Genomic DNA, 16952 nt, shown 5'->3' on the forward strand with positions numbered 1-16952 from the left:
GTTTCAGAGATTTTTGTAGTTCGTTCCAGTCATTGGCAGCAGAGAACTGGAAGGAGAGGCGGCCAAAGGAGGAATTGGCTTTGGGGGTGACAAGTGAGATATACCTGCTGGAACGCGTGCTACGGGTGGGTGCAGCTATGGTGACCAGCGAGCTGAGATAAGGCGGGACTTTACCTAGCAGGGTCTTGTAGATGACCTGGAGCCAGTGGGTTTGGCGACGAGTATGAAGCGAGGGCCAGCCAACGAGAGTGTACAGGTCGCAGTGGTGGGTAGTATATGGGGCTTTGGTGACAAAACGGAATGCACTGTGATAGACTGCATCCAATTTGTTGGGTAGGGTGTTGGAGGCTATTTTGTAAACGACATCGCCAAAGTCGAGGATCGGTAAGATGGTCAGTTTTACGAGGGTATGTTTGGCAGCATGAGTGAAGGATGCTTTGTTGCGAAATAGGAAGCCAATTCTAGATTTAACTTTGGATTGGAGATGTTTTATGTGAGTCTGGAAGGAGAGTTTACAGTCTAACCAGACACCTAGGTTAGAATGAAGGACACTGTCAGTGTGATCGAGGCGTGAGTCCCTAAGAAGAGGCCTGTGCAGAGAGGTATATTATGTGGTCCAAACCTTCACAGATAATCAAGTTTATTTGAGGTTATGCATTTTCCTCACAGAGAAGGGATATTATAAATGTAAATAATTGACTTTATTCCAACCACAACCAATGGGACTCCCTAAAAACACACCACTTTGAAACAACTATGACCAGAAGTTTCTTTTCGTTGCAGGTTATGATATGAGAGCATTTTCGCTAACCCAAACTAAAACCCTTTTCCTAACCTTAATCTAATTATCCTAACCTGCTATGTTGATTCTCCTTACCTGCTGCGTAAATTCTCCTAACCTGCTACAAAAAAAGTCACTTCTGGTCGTAGCTGTATCGAAGTAGTGTGTTTTTAGGGTATCTTCACAACCAACCAACAAAATGATTTGTTATTTGAGTATCCTCATCCTGTTGATTTTTAAAGTGTTGGCAAATGTATTTGTGTTCCCAAAATAGTTTAACTCAGTCACTTAAAAGGCCAGCCTACTTCTTTCTCCTCTGCTAAGGTATGGTAGATGACCTGGAGGTCATTTACCTTTAACTGTAAAACATACTTGCCATAAAGAAATAAAAATCCCTTTAAGTCTCTTGTTTAACAGACAGATATCACGACTGTTCCACATGTGCCAGATGTTTGACCAAACACAGACTGTTTTCCTCCCATGTCTACAAACTGCAATGGCAAGGTCCCAGCAAGGCTAACTAAACAGTAACCAAGCAACCCTGATCACTGACCTTGTCAATGCAAGGATAATGCCCCCCCAATGTAGAGTTTAAAAGCTTGAACACAGGATGGATTCCATTCCATTGAGTTAGGAGAAGATTGTAATGAAGTAGGCCCAGTTGTGGTGCAGTACACTAGGCAGTAGTTTACAGTAGCCTAATGAAGCATTCACAACTTCTTATCATTGAGAAAGAAAAGACTGCCATCACTATAAGGAGGCTGTTTCACCTGTCTCAACATTTCTCTCTAGCAATAACATCCCCAACTACTTCCAGACTATGCATTTTTTAATAAATGAAGAACACATTGCACCACATAAAAAGTCCCCATATCCCCAGCTATAAAGGGAACATTTACAGATGCCATATAGCCATAATCAAGAGACTCAATGAACCAATCTCCTCCCACATGCACTTTGGAAAGCCTCTCCTCTGCGTTGTGAATGTTCAACAGGTAGAATCATGTTCCCTACTGCACTACCTCCCTTCTCCGAGTCAGGCTGTGAGAGAAACAGTCCCTGGTAAGTGAGTAAATTGTTTTCATTACTTTAAAGCTACTGTCTGAAATTGGTACATCCATTTTTTTACTTTTAAATTAATGATATATAGCCATTGGTTAGGAGGACTTGTAGTGTATTATTTTTTATTTGGATTGTTAATGCTTATAGCAACTTTTATTGATAGGATGTTTGGATCATAATTAATAGGATCATTGGGGTAATAAGATTGATAACCATCTGCTTTTGATGTGTACTGTACACACAGAGAGTCAACCATTAGATTATCTACATTTACATTTGAATTTGTTTATGGGATAGGAGTATGTTTCGATTTAACCTCTAACATTTTATTGGCGCCTCGCTATCGGCCATAAAAGTGCAATGATGGACAACTTTTCTAAATAGTTTACTCGATGATGAGTATTTCTCTTCAGGACCAAATATTGTAGCTTAATACACACTATTACAGTACGTAATAGGATATACATGTACATAATGGAATTAGCAAGGTACAATGCCTCTACATACTTTCAACGTTGTTTTGAGTGTAGAGATGGAATTGCGGCATAAAGAAGGCAGTGCTTTGGATAAACTCTCAGTTTATAAGGTGGATGTGTATGTTTCCCTTTGGTCCACTAATTCAACGCAGACTTATGCTTTGTTTTCGACGGTTGAGAAGCCCAGTAAAAATGTGTGCTGGATACTACCATCCCAGGAATACTACCATACAACTTTCTAATGTGAACCAAGCCATAATAAAAGTTACATTTACATAACTATGATTATTATTATGTGTAAGTGTTGATCTTGTATTCTTGATTAAGGGAATACATTGTCATTCTGATTTATGTCAACAGTCATTGCAGATTTCATCCACTTCAGACATGTTTCGTGTGTGGATCAAACTCTGTCTCCTCTTGCCAGGTAATGCTATCCCTTCACACGTACACCTTTCACTGAAACACCAAAAATCCCCTGATTCATTTTGCCATAAAACCACAACAACAAGTGGAAGCATGTTTTTGATTTGTCATAACACTACGCTCACTACAATGCATGTCCACTATACTGCACTTCCAGGGGTAAGTAGCTTCATGATCCACAACACCCTCCACAGCCTGTGCTTGGAGGACTTCCCCAAGACGGGCCTGGTTCAGCTGAATAAATGCAACCTGGACTCAGTTCTCCAGCAGTGGATCTGGAGGGACCAGAGTCTCCTGGAGCGTGTGGGGACCTCCAGGTGCCTGTCGGCCCACCACTCTAACCCCATCCAGACTGTACCCTGTGAGGGGGTAGAGGATGGGGGACGCAGGGGTGATGGGGGGCTGCGGTGGGGGTGTGAGTTGAACAGGCTGATCAGTCAGAACAGTTCTCTGGAGCTCTCCACAGACGGGAAACGACTGACGCTGTCCCACAGGAGCAAGCAGACCAAGTGGAGGTCTCTGGATGAGGGGGATATATGCCAGGAGAGGCTCAGTAAGTGATTGTTGTTACCTCCATAGTTTTTTAATCGCTTAATTTACATTTAAATTCACTGACTGAATAAACAAATCCTCATGGCATGAAATTGGATCTTTGTGTAAATTGACTTACATGAGTGAAGCTCTAGAATGAGCCAAATAAGCACTCAAGATGATGAAAATAATGTAACATTTTCATCTCCTTTTGAATGATTGACTTCATCACAAGTTAGCAGTTGTTAGATTGGGGCTTTGTGTGAATTGATACTGTATGGGCCTCTCAAACCTAGGCTATAAGATATTAACTCAATGTCCTTCCACAATAGTCCCTCAGTCCACCTTGGCCACATGGTGCCATTGTGGCCACCATTTTGTCCGCATGAAAACTAACACAGGGGATGGTGATGCAATATGTGTTTGTAAATTTGTATTGGCACCTGCAGGATCCAAAAGGGCATCGAGCGATCCCGATGAGTTTGAGGTGAAACCTGCGGAAGAGCAGAAAGCGGAGCCTCTTGGTATGACCGATGAACAGAAAGAATTCCTCAGATGGTTCTATCGCACTGAGGACCGTAAGTGCTGTTCTTTACAAAGCTATTGTACCTTTTTCCCACTACCGAGCTGAGCCAAACTGAGCTAAGCTGTTCTGTGCCTTGCTGGAAAGGACAATGAGGAAGGAAAATAGCCAAGCCAGCACAGTACAGATAAGGTTGGCATGATAGTGTGAAAAGGGTATTATTAGTGTTGTATTAGGTTGATGTTGTTTCAGGGTAGCGAACTGATCCACGGCCATTGTTTGGGAAATTACAAGTAAAATAGATATGATTGGATTGTTCTTAAGTAGGCTATTTGACAGCTCCATTATGTTATCCAGCTCCATTACGTTATTCAGCTCCATTATGTTATTCAGCTCCATTACGTTATCCAGCTCCATTACGTTATCCAGCTCCATTATGTTATTCAGCTCCATTATGTTATTCAGCTCCATTACGTTATCCAGCTCCATTATGTTATTCAGCTCCATTACGTTATCCAGCTCCGTTACGTTATCCTACTTGAGCAGTTTGTTCTTACAATATATACTCAGTTAATCAGTTTTCACTTTTCATGGCACTGTAGTGCTGGTGGTGTCATTTATGTGATCTGATCCCAAAGCCTCCATAAAGGGATTGGTTATAGTGAAGCACTTTTTCTCTTAGTCAGATTTACATGGTAGTAAACTTTTATACCCGCCAAGACTCCAAGTCTGTAAAAAAAAAAGCTGTTAAGTGCACACTTGGTCCAGGTTCCAATGTTTTGTCTTTGATCACCTCTGAAATTTCCTGTGGGGTTATAAAGGTGGGAAGATTTTCCGCAGTTACAACTGTGTGTTTTTGTCATCACAGCAACTCCCTGGAAGTTTGCGATGCTGGCTCTGTCCTTCGCTGCCCTTCTGCTGGGCTGTCTGCTTCTGGGAATGGGCTCCATGGCGAACAAGTAAGCCCCTATCTGATACTTACTCAACTTAAGTAGACTAATGTCTACCCACTCAACTCAAAAATACTAATGTAATACACTGTAATTCTAAACAAGAAATATCCCATGTGTCTTCAATTATGAAACATGGTGTGGTGAAGATACTTATGGTCAACAACAGTAATTGATCCAAACAAAGTGTTCATCCCAAATAACACCCTAGCCTTATGGCCCCTGGTCAAAAGCAGTGCACTATGTAGGGAATACGGTTCCATTTGGGATGCAGCCAAAGGCTCTGTGGAACCTAAATACAGGACCTGTTATGGAAGAAAACAAAAGCAATCGCCATATTTGTGCGTGTTGGTCTGGCCATCTTTATTTACACCACAGTGACTACATTTCCCATTATCCTCCACACAGAAACAGGAATAAGATAGCCAAGTACAAGGCGGCGGCCATGAAGCCGGAGGCGGAAGAACTACAGGTCATCGTAACGGAAGTTAGAGGTCAAAGAACTAACTCAGAGGTCAAACCCATCAACAGCGCCTCTGTCCAGGTCAGTATGAGCCAATCTGAGATCCCAGTGAGCCAGGCCAAGCCCCTCCAGGACAACGGGGAGGTAGAGGGGCTCAAACCGGGGGACATTGTGGTGACCTGGAATGACGGGAACGTGTCCAGCCTGTACCCCGAGCCTGAGGGGGAAGTGGAGGTGTTGGCGGAGGTAGAGAAAGAGGAGGTGTTGAAGAAAGAGGTGGTTGAGGTGGTGGAGGAGGTAGAGAAAGAGGAGGTGTTGAAGAAAGAGGTGGTTGAGGTGGTGGAGGAGGTAGAGAAAGAGGAGGCAGCGGAGGGAGTGGTGGTAGAGGGATGAAGGAGAGAGATATAACAGCCACGTTTCTCATTACTGCTCCTCCGCAGAGGCAGAAAAGAAACTCCTATTTACTTAGGCATAACTGTCATTTTAAGTTGTTTTATTTTTACCTGTAACTTAAACAACCACTGTCTGTTTAATTACTGTAATGCCCTTTTTACACTACTTTGCGGAGTCAGACCGTACTGTGCTGTGATGCGTAACCATGCCAGCGCAGTACAGCTTGACTTGGCTCAGTAGTGTGAAAAGGGTATATAACTACTACAACTAATGCTGTGTACAAGACGTGCAGTATCACAGTCATCATTCACAAGTACTTTACTGGTTGCAGTTTCAGCAATGCTTGGAATATACATCTACTGTAAACATTGCTGGCCGTCGAAACATCGCAACCAACTATTTGGGATACCAAATAGTTTGTAAATGTTGTTTTTTGGTCATGAAGAAGTGCAACGTGTTGTTTATAGTGTAGTTAAAAGTTTTCCTATGTCACTTGACAGTATGTAGGAACACTTATAAACCATGTGTCATAAGCTATTCAACTTTAGTCTACTTGGGAAACACTAAGAGGCAACTAAACATGGTCTGAGATAACATTAAGATTGGAAGATCAAACTTCTCTTTATACATCTCTTTTGTAATTCTATTTGTAAAGTTTTTTTAGTTATAATGCTGGACACTGGGAAGATTAGCCAACATCATGGCATCAGCTAATGGGGATCCTAATATAATCCAAACTCAAATTATCTTGCTGTGAGTATAGTGGAAAGCTCTTGTGAGAGATTATTTACATATAGGTGTTTTGGACAGAAAACAGAATTGAGTTGGTTAACTTTTGTCATCATACCACCTCTCCATATGTAAGATAGATTTTCCTTGTGTTATAAAAGCATTCCACCATTTGCAGTATTTACAATAAGGAAATAAAACTGTTCATATCAAAATAGTTCTGTTTTGTACTTTTGGTTGGGATGGCATTAGCATACAATAGTATAAAAATGTGTTTTAAGTTACAAAAAATGCAACAGTTGTTACACTGATGAGCCTGAGGAGGGCGCCCACAACTCGTGAAATCGATGTATAAATGAAGTTAAAGCCCCAATGCAGTTGTTTTGATATCAATATCAAATCATTACTGGGTAGCAATTAAGTACCTTACTGTAATAGATTTCCATTAAAATTGGCAAAAATAGCTTTTTAGCAAAAACATATTTCTCAAGCAAGAATTTCGCTAAGAGTGGGAGTGGTCTGAGATGGGAGGGGAACTCTGAAAACTAGCTGTTATTGGCAGAGATGTTCGGAACTGTCTTTGTTATTTGTCTATGAACCAATTTATAGCATGGTGATGTCACCATGGAAAGCCAAAACTCAAAAGGGTTTGACTGCACTGGGCCTTTAACTCAAAGATTGACTTGCTACTTATGTGTTGCAACATCAAATAACTTAAAACATGTATCTACATTAACAAAATATGTCTTCATTCGATCAAATTAGTTTTCCTTTAAAGCTTATTAAAATGTATATAAAAAGACATGTGCATAGTGTCAGCAATCTACACTACAGGGAACATACCATCACCATCATAAGCACTCCAATCACCACAATACATTTGGCAACTAACATAACTTTGTCCCAGTAACTGTCTTCAAGACAAACTTTGAAAACTTTGGCAATATAAATTCAACATTCACAATGACAGTTTAAACACCAGTCCATTACTGTCCATCTCTCAAGGAGCTCTGATAATTATTGTTCCTTCTCTTCACTTGAAGGTGTAGTAAGTCATCATGATGTTTTGGTACACGCTCCAACTTAGTGATGGTGATATACATCATGACAGTTTCTGCTGCATACAGTATGTTGATGGCTTGGTTGTATGTTATTCTGACTCCATTTTGTTCTGCTTTTCACATTTGACACAGTCCATTGTCTCTCATAACCTATTTCACAGTTCTCTCACTTGTCCATATTGTAAGCCACTATGGCAGACTTGTCAATAAGTCACTTACGGAAAGTCCAGGTTGAGTCTCAAGTCTTCGAGCCTGAGACACTCAGAGTCAAGTCTCAAATCTCTGAGCACAAGTCCAAGTTAAGTCTGAGCACAAGTCCAAGTTAAGTCTCAAGTCTGGCACAAGTCCAAGTTAAGTCTCAAGTCTCTGAGCACAAGTCAAGTCTGAGCACAAGTCCAAGTTAAGTCTCAAGTCTGGCACAAGTCCAAGTTAAGTCTCAAGGTTTGAGCATAAGTCTCAAGTCTTTGAGCACAAGTTTGAGACAAGTCTCAAATTTCCAGTCTTGGTCTCATGGTCTCAGTCTGGTCTCATTCTCCATCAACTCATCAGAAGATCTTGAAGCCCTTGAGCAGCGTCAACGTGGGTGCCCGCCGTTTGCTCTGTGCCCGCGACGACTTGACCGTCACCAGCTTGGCGGTGGCGGGCACTGGGAGCTCCTTGTAGCAGGGGGTGGTGAACGGGGGCACGGTGGCAAGGCTGAACAATGGCTTGTTGTCCTCACTGATGTAAAGGGGGCGTAATGGGGGGCTCCTTTTGCCACCCGCCTGCCTGGCCTCCCTCACGGCTTCATGGAAGACCCGCTGGACAGACAGGAAGTCCAGGCAAGCAGACACCTCGAAGAACAGGCAGCCGAAGCGGGAGGCGAGGGCCGAGCCGTCCAACTTACTCACCTGCCTGAAAGACAGAGTGGGTGAGACAGGGTGATGGGGAGTGAGGAGAGAGAGAGAAGAGAGCGAGAGAGAGAGAGATAAGGAGTGAGTGAGAGAGAGAGGTGATAACAGAGAGAATGAGAGAGAGAGAGAGAAAACAGGAGAGAGAGGGAGAAAGAGAAAACAGAAGCCCTTTAGTTGAAACAGCTCCAAAACACACTGACCACTATAATCAGTACTATAATGTGCCAACTTTGCACATATCATTAGTCAATCACACTCCGTACATCCTTAGCTAACAACAAACTTTCCCACAACTTTAGAGAGCGTTCCCTTAAAAGTCTCATTAGGTCATAAACTAACGTTTTCATAGGAATGTTCCAAGAGATTATTCCATTCAAATATAACTTACCCAGAACTCGGTGACCATGTTCTCAGAACTTAAGATATACATTTTCTAGACATGTTTCATGGGAACGTTGCAAGAACATTTATATGTATGTGTCCAGTTTTCTGTGGAGAATATTCCATCGACATCCCACCAAACATACACAGAACATGATTGCCATACTCTCCGAACATAATATATTGATGTTCTAGACACGTTTCATGTGAACGTTGCAAGAACATTCATGTGTCCAGTTTTCTGAGCGTTAAGAGAATATTCCATCAACGTCCCACCAAACATACACAGAACATGGTTGCCATATTCTCCAAACATAATATATTGATGTTTGGGCCTCCCAAGTGGTGTAGTGGTCTAAGGCACTGCATCGCAGTGCAAGAGGCATCACTACAGATCTGGGTTCGTTCCCGGGCTGTGTCACAACCGGCCGTGATCGGGATTCCCATAGGGTGGTGCACAATTGGCCCAGCGTCGTCCGGGTTAGGGGAGGGTTTGGCCGGGGGGCTTTATTTGGCTCATTGTGCTCTAGCGACTCCTTGTGGCAGGCCGGGTGCCTGCAAGCTGACAATGTTTGTCAATTGAACAGTGTTTCCTCCGACATATTGGTGCAGCTGGCTTCCGGGTTAAGCGAGCGGGTGTTAAGAAGCGCGGTTTGGCGAGTCATGTTTCGGAGGACACATGACTCGACCTTGAGCCGGTTGGGGAGTTGTAGTGATGAGACAAGATCGAAATTGTGGAGAAATAATAATAATATATTAATGTTCTAGACAAGTTTCATGGGCAACGTTGCAAGAACATTTCTGTCTATCAGTTGTCAGGACATCACCTGATGGAACCAAAGAAATGTTGACCCACAAAAAATGTTAATTACACATCATGCCTTGTTACTAGCAACATGACAACGTCTTACACCTAAAAGAAAAAAAAGGTGTGTTGGAGTGGCTATAAGTCTGCTGGCCATTATTGCTTCATACATTTATGTACGTTATATGTTTTGGTTAAATATAGCAACATGAAGACATCTTACACTGGGAGACAAATATAAGTGGTTGGAGTCTTGCCATGAATCAACTTTACTGGAAGTGCTTCAATAAACATGAGTCTTTCCATAAACACCAGCTAAGAGGGCTTGGGTTGCCACACATGCAGCAGTGATGGCGGTGTGCATTAACATTGAGTAGGACTGACATGTTGTTTCATTTCAGGCTTTCAGATGACTACCAGAAGTAGGCCTAGAGCTGCAAAACGCTTTGGTGTTACTTGAGAGGCTATGGGCCAAAACAGAACTTTGCAGACGGCATCACTCCTCCTGGAAGCTCTGTCGGACCGGACCAAGACATGCCTTGGCTTTTGGAGTATGTTATGTCGTTATGGTGTGGGTTTGAATCGCAGGTCAGCCTTGGTGGGGATGATCCGGATTATATTGAGAAGTGTGCATGTACAGAAAGCCTATTTCTAATTAAATGCACCTGCCTCTTAAATGTCCACCAGCTGTGTCTCTAACAGTCTAAAACAGACATCTTGGCATGCAAGACTTCTGCACCGGTATCTCTCCATGTCTAACTACTGTGGTATGTATTGCTGCTACTGGCTATGCTGATATGAGCCAGTAGTGAGCTCTGAGCGCCTGCAGCAATGCTTAGTAGCTATAACACCGGAATCTCATCAAGACGTTTGGACCTCTTGGTATAATGTCTCAGGCATTACACTAACAGACGAGTAGTTGCAGGTTTGAGTCCCACTCGGACTTCCATCCACCCCACCAATTCGCTACACACCTGTATCTCTCCATGTCCAGCTTGTTGCCTAGCAGTATAATGGGGGTCTTGGGCTGCAGGGCCTTGGTGTGGACGGTGACGGCCTCCAGGTACTGTTGGCAGCCCTCAAAGCTCCGTCTATTGTCTATGCTGTAGACCACAAGGAAGGCACTGGCCCACGAGAGGTAGCGCTCACAGTTCACTGGGCCGTCCTGACGGTAGAGACAGACAAGGGGAAAAGGTCATCACTTCAAAACAATTAGTGGCAAAGGCTTTAGAAGACGTATCAATTTATTTAGAATAGAATAGATCTTCAAATGGTATCCATTTGCACAGAAATTCTGTCATTGTGGCCCGGCTCTTGTAATGGTAATGCCCCAGCCTACGGCACACACGTCTTCAGGTTTGAATCCGACCTACTGCCCTTTGACACAACCTCTATCTTTCCTCACTATCATCCTCTGTCTCTGTGTTCAATGCAAATCTGAAAACCTTTTTTTCTTCTGTCACATTATCCAACCGCGGCACAGTGTCAGCGGCAGAGCAGCGCCCCTGGAGCAGTTCAGTGCCTCAAGGGCACAACGGCAGTAGTATAGTCTTTCAAAAAAGACTATTCCCACCTGGTCAGCTGTGTCCATAACTTTCACAACGACAGGCTGTTGGTCCACCATCTCCTCAGAAGAGTAAGTATCCTCTAGATGGCAGTGAACACAACATGGAGGTCACAACATTGACCCAACATCACAATACAGTCATTCATGTGTCAATATGAACAAGTTTATTGTACATTTCTCTGAAAGTGCATCTGCCGATTCTTGTATAGTTAGTGTACACAAACTATTACAGAGGTGTTCTAATGTCCATACTAGCCTACCATAAAAGGCATTCCCAATGCACAGCGTGATTCTAAATGGTACTAGAGGGGATGTTAGGACAGAGCCTAAATTATTCATTTAACAAGGAAATTTCTTGACAATTGCATTTTATTTCAGAAGGTAACAAGCTTACCTAGATTGGGGTCATATTCACTGATGAAGCGCTTGGTGAGAAATTTGACAGTCAACGCTGAAAAGAGAGAAGGGAATCATTCACTTCCTGTTTAGATTCAGCTCTTTGTTGTCAGTCTGTCACACTGTACAATCTAGTGTCCTAAATGGGGCATGGGAACCCTGTTTTTATATAAACACTCCCATGAAATATCAGATAGGAGTAGATTGCTTTTCATGAATAACAAACTATCAAAACTGGGACTATCGAAACTGGAATAAAATGTAAACAAAACTGAGATCTACTCTACTACAAATACTAGGGATGACAAATCAAGGCAAGTTCCTAATGTTTGGTTTACTCAGTGTATATTAAGTGGCAGAACACAATATGAAATAAACCTAAACATCACTAATGTTTTAACAATAAACACTAAATCAATCCAATAGCATATGAAGGAGAAAAGGGAAAAAGATGGGTGGGCCACCTGATTTTCCTGAGCCCATCACTCCAAGGACGACCACATTGACCTCAGGTTGTCCCCCCTCAGGGATAGCAGAGAAGTTACAACTCCTTGCTTTCCCAAACATCAGTGACATCTTTGGACTAAAACCCAGGAACACAAGTTTCCAAAACAGATCCAATTAACAGGATCTTTATTCAGTGCCCACATGCATTATTCAGAATATTATTAACAATAAAAAAAACATCACGTAACCAAATAATATAAATGTTTATAACGGTATCATAAACACTAATATTAATGCATATGGATGATAGGCTACTATGCAGAAAACACAAATAACGCCCATGTTGAACGTTTCCATAACGTTTCAATATAACCTTACCTTACCTTAAAAGGTTTTGTCAGAGTTAAAGACTGGGGTGGAAGTGACTCGGCTAGTTGGTTTGATGTAGTTAAAAAAAATCTGTATTACATTTAAAATCATATGAATCCAAATGCAATAAAAACATCCCTACGAGTTTAAATCCTGTCCGATGATGAGGATGCTCATACACGATGGTGAAAGTAGCCCGAGCAGCTCCGTGCGCGCGCAGCTGGTAGGACCTTGCGTCGAGTAGACGAATCGGTTAACATTTGCTGAAGAATGTTGCTGCTTACGCACATGATTTACTGCCAAACTCCATTTAAGGGAACTGAGGTGAGGTCTCATAGTTATTCTACATGCAGTCAGATATGATTTGGCAAGGTAGGCCTTTCTCATCTCCAACTAACTTCATTGACAAGAAACAAGGACATCAATAAAATGGTTATGTCAGTTGAGATGTTTGGATTGCATCCAGTGAGTGAGTGATTCTGTTGTCTTCATGCAGCATATTTTCCTTCACAGATAATCACATAACTTCACAGTTAATACTTTGCACATGTTAAAGTAATTGCTTGTGTAATAGATTCAAATCTGACATATTTGAACAGAAGGAACAAAGAAAAGGTACCTTTTGACATACTGGACTTGGTTTCCCCCTTTACCCTTTAATGAATGAGAACTCCACTTCCTCTTCATTCTCTACATTGGTGGCAAAGGTGGTCTCTGGCCTCTGTTGGAAGAGCGCCCCTGTTTGTATAGGGGTTTGTGTGGAGGACAGAGAGAGGAGTAATTATGTAGCCTTGTGTGTAAACATTTACATTATTTTTATAGGGGGTGAACGATTTATACTGCAGTAGGTGAATCCGTCCATGTGCATGCATGTAAGTATTTGCGCAGGTGCCACGGCTGTATTGGAACAAGGACTGGTAGCATGCTGTTGTCATGTGCAACAGATCCCTAACAGACAAGGTTACTAAGAATTTAACTGTTTGGAATAATAGTCTCGTATAACAAATGTGACCTCAGGGAACAATCTATTGTTGTCTCTCACCTTTGCCCAACCGCTCCAAGGCCAAGAGTTCTGACATTTTCCGCTGGCACAAACTGTCAGCCTCACAGACAAAGACCAATAAATCATCAGCATAACTGTACTGCTGTGCCCATCCATTCGCCCACCCGCTCCCATCCAACCCATCTCCGCTTTCCAGCAGGTCAACACTAGATTCCCCTCTGGCTGCATGTCACCATAATGTATTATAACTGTGCCACACGTTGCCTAACTGCTATCTATAGCCTCTGCTATTCTCGTAGCTGTGAATAGCAATACAAACAGTGGATACCCTGTCAAGTGCATCTGCTCTGCACCGAGGGTCAGGAAAGGGGGGGATTCGGTCTAGCTGCTACTGTACCTAAAGGAAATATCATCATGGATAAAATGTCATGCTAGGACATGAGATATTTTGATCTGACTCAGCACTTCGTCACTCTTGACAAATGCAAATGTGCTGTTTGAACACTTCAGTTGAGGCGATGGAACCAAGCAGCTGCCCTGGCTCAGGGACCGACAGTGACAAGCCTGCCCTCGGCAAGCCTTTGGACTCAGGGATGGACAGCCTGAAAGTGAGAGTTGACGGGAGCGTTTTTGTGGTGAACAAAGTCCTACTCGAGCAGCACTGTGAGTACTTCCGAGCCCTCTTCCAGTCGGGAATGCGGGAATGCCAACAGGATGAGGTCCATCTGCAAGGGCTGAGCGCCCGGGGATTTGTGTTGGCGCTCCGGGTCCTGGACGGGGATCGCCCCATCCTGGGTGGTGACGAGATTGTGGAAGCCATAGAGTGTGCCACATTTCTACAGGTGGAGTCTGTGACAAAGCACCTGACCAATATCATCAACTCAGAGAACTGCTTGTTGATGTACCACACGGCCGCGACCTACGGTTTATGGGATCTGTCCCATCAAGCTGCTTTATTCATTAAAGACATGTACTCGGACCTAAAGGAGGATGTTGTGAGCACCTTACCAGAAGACCTAGTGAAGTACGTTGAGTCTCTCATCCCCAGTCGGTACGTCACAGTCTGCAGCCACTCTCCTACCGTCGAGCAGCTCCAGGACTGTCAGAGGACGGTCTGCTACCTGGATGACGAAGATAGAGAATGGAAGGTGCTGAGTCACCTACCCTTAAACACAAGCACCACTATGGCAGGTGTGACCGTGCTAGACAACAAGCTGTACATTATAGGAGGCGTCCACGACATCAGCAAGAAAGTCGTGGACTCTGGCTTCTGCTACGACCCAGAGAGTGACTCCTGGTCCACTATTTCGAGTCCCCAGCAGCCACGCTACAACTTTACGTTAGTGGGCCACGAAGGCTGCCTCTACGCCATCGGTGGGGAGTTCGACCGGAAGTCCATGGCGTTGGTGGAGAAGTACAGTGTCTCCACGGCCACCTGGCACTTCGCCGCTAATCTCCCCTGCAGAGCCGCCAACGTGGCCTCCACCAAAGCCATGAGCCGCATCTTCATCTGCCTCTGGAAACCCAAGGGCGTTACGGAGATCCACGAGTACGTCCCTGAGAGGGACCAATGGGTCCTGGTCACCACGCTAGTCCGTGACCAGAGCTATGGCCACTGCATGGTGGGCCACAGGGACAATTTGTATGTCATGCGCAACGGGCCCTGCGAAGATTTCCTGATGTGTGTGATGGACTGCTACAACCTGACTACGGGTCAATGGACAGCCTTGCCGGGGCAATACGCAAACAGTAAAGGAGCCCTGTTCACATCGGTAGTAAGAGGGGACTCAGTGTTCACCCTCAACCGCATGAGGACGACGGAGTTCGCCGTGGAGGAGTACAGATGGAAAACCAAGAGAGAGACCAAGGGCTTCGGGCGAATCGGCTCCATGTACACGTTTCTCATGAGACTGCCCAAGGCCAAGACTGTGGGAAACACTGAGGTGTTGACGGACGGGCTGGAGTTTGGGAATCGGATCGACCACAGACGCAGAGACTCTCTGCTACAATGCTTTGACTGACTTCCTGTGAATAAGTTTAATCTTTTAATATCTCCTGACGAACCAACAACAGGACAATGAACTAGAATGTTTTGACTGACTTCTTGTGAATAGGTTTAGTATGTTACTTGGGCCACTTTTAGTAGGCAAACGTGGAATGTTGCAGAAAGAAATATAATGAATATAGCTAACGATTCCTTTTTCTACATGTCAGAGAGGCATGTTTGTTCTTCATAGGATATTTCTATCTGAATATTACACAGCGTTGTGCCGTTCTGAATGTACTCTTGCGGTCTCTCTCTACAAATCAACAAATGAGCTAAAGATGTAAATGTCAGAGACAACAGTAATTTGTAAACATTAAAGTTTGCTTCATTCATGACAAGTTGGAAACTCGGAACCTCTGAGTTAAAATTAATTAACATATTGGTTGATTTGGATACTTTCCAAGTGGGAAAGTTTCCAAGTGGGAAATATCAGTTTCCTAGTTTCCACATGTCATGAATGCAGCATATCTTCCAAGAATAATTAAATAGCATTTAAGAAACTCTATAGTAATATTGTCTTCTATAGTTCTTGAGAAATGTGTTGACTCAAGTAGCCTTCTGGGTAATTTGACTCTGTATCCAAGTAAAGTGTACTATAATCAAGTGATTCATTACATTGAGTTGACACAGCCCTACCAAAGAGCTCTTTCCATGAAAGCCAAACACATGTTCAGTAATGTACGTAAAGACTGAAATCCTTTCCTGTTTTTACAACAAACAAACCATTTATAACCCAGGCTCAGATCCCCAAGGCATTCGTTGCTAGAGAACAGGGTAAGATAAGCCTGGCAGTGTTCACGCTGTATAATAAAACATTTCTGTAACGAGTGCATGTTTGCTGCCGTCTCGGGACAGGTATCCCTTGAAGGAGAGATTTGTATTCTCCATGGGAACACCTGTGTAAATACAGGATGATTGGAGAATTAAAATGAACAGATTGTCTTTGGCAGAAGATATATGAAATAATTGTCTTTTTAATGATCAAATAAAACACTGTTCAAATAATGTGTTAATGGGTGAGGAATGTTGCTAATGATGTGCAGATTTTTCCACTTATCAAATTATATAACCATTAATTTCCCCTACAGTTAACAGGCAAACATCTCCCTTGATGATATAAGAGTGGTTCTTTCCCTCATTCTTTAACCTACAGCAGTGGAGACTAGTGAGGGAGGACGGCACATAATAATGAATGGAATCAAACAAATGGAAACCAGGTGTTTGATGTGTTTAAGACCATTCCATATATTCAGTTCCAGCCATTACTATCAGACTGTCCTCCCCATTTAAAGTACCACCAGCCACCACTGGTCTACAGTCTGTTAACAGTCTATGAGTGAAGTTCATTAATAGCAAAGTGATAAAAGAAATGCTCTCTTGACCAAACATAGAGGACCTCTAAAGCTCTCCCGGTCCATCAACAGAAGATACACATCTTTAATAGACGCCGACTCTTCCCTTTGCTTCGCTGCTCCCATCTAAGTTCTGCCGTGGCTTTGATAGTCAAATAACAAACCTGTATTGTGGTAACCCCGTCCGTCCGTCCATCGTCAGCGGGGAAAGCATGGCAAAAATGTGGAAGTGTATCCCACACATATCAAGACCTAATATGATGTCGGTACCATGAGACATGAGTATGATATTACAAG

At 43.2% G+C, this 16952-nt stretch overlaps 3 protein-coding genes across 5 annotated transcripts; 2 read left to right on the forward strand and 1 right to left on the reverse strand.

Annotated features, from left to right (window-relative positions):
• The first annotated feature begins 1764 nt into the window (after positions 1 to 1764).
• Positions 1765 to 6549, forward strand: LOC115203396 (uncharacterized). Of its 2 annotated transcripts, none has more exons than XM_029768064.1 (6): positions 1765 to 1843; positions 2680 to 2746; positions 2903 to 3298; positions 3726 to 3854; positions 4668 to 4758; positions 5158 to 6549. In XM_029768064.1, exons 2-6 carry the CDS (start codon positions 2707 to 2709, stop codon positions 5603 to 5605), a joined length of 1104 nt encoding a protein of 367 aa, XP_029623924.1. In that variant the 5' UTR covers positions 1765 to 1843; positions 2680 to 2706; the 3' UTR covers positions 5606 to 6549. The 2 variants fall into 2 exon arrangements, with proteins under 2 accessions (XP_029623924.1, XP_029623925.1); XM_029768065.1 differs by having other exon boundaries at positions 1803 to 1847.
• A 543-nt stretch (positions 6550 to 7092) lies between these two features.
• Positions 7093 to 12893, reverse strand: rasl12 (RAS-like, family 12). 2 transcript variants are annotated; one of them, XM_029768067.1, is made up of 6 exons: positions 12873 to 12893; positions 11902 to 12020; positions 11436 to 11492; positions 11048 to 11121; positions 10449 to 10639; positions 7093 to 8289 (listed from the first exon to the last, which is right to left on the reverse strand). In XM_029768067.1, the coding sequence occupies exons 2-6, from the start codon at positions 12011 to 12013 to the stop codon at positions 7941 to 7943; spliced, it is 783 nt and encodes a 260-aa protein (XP_029623927.1). In that variant the 5' UTR covers positions 12014 to 12020; positions 12873 to 12893; the 3' UTR covers positions 7093 to 7940. The 2 variants fall into 2 exon arrangements, with proteins under 2 accessions (XP_029623927.1, XP_029623926.1); XM_029768066.1 differs by lacking the exon at positions 12873 to 12893 and adding an exon at positions 12268 to 12594.
• A 799-nt stretch (positions 12894 to 13692) lies between these two features.
• On the forward strand, positions 13693 to 16308 carry LOC115203400 (kelch repeat and BTB domain-containing protein 13-like). The gene has a single exon (XM_029768069.1). The coding sequence runs from the start codon at positions 13739 to 13741 to the stop codon at positions 15275 to 15277; it is 1539 nt and encodes a 512-aa protein (XP_029623929.1). The 5' UTR covers positions 13693 to 13738; the 3' UTR covers positions 15278 to 16308.
• Positions 16309 to 16952: the final 644 nt, after the last annotated feature.

This window comes from Salmo trutta, chromosome 12 (genome assembly GCF_901001165.1).
Source record: "Salmo trutta chromosome 12, fSalTru1.1, whole genome shotgun sequence".
NCBI classification, from domain to species: Eukaryota; Metazoa; Chordata; class Actinopteri; order Salmoniformes; family Salmonidae; genus Salmo; species Salmo trutta.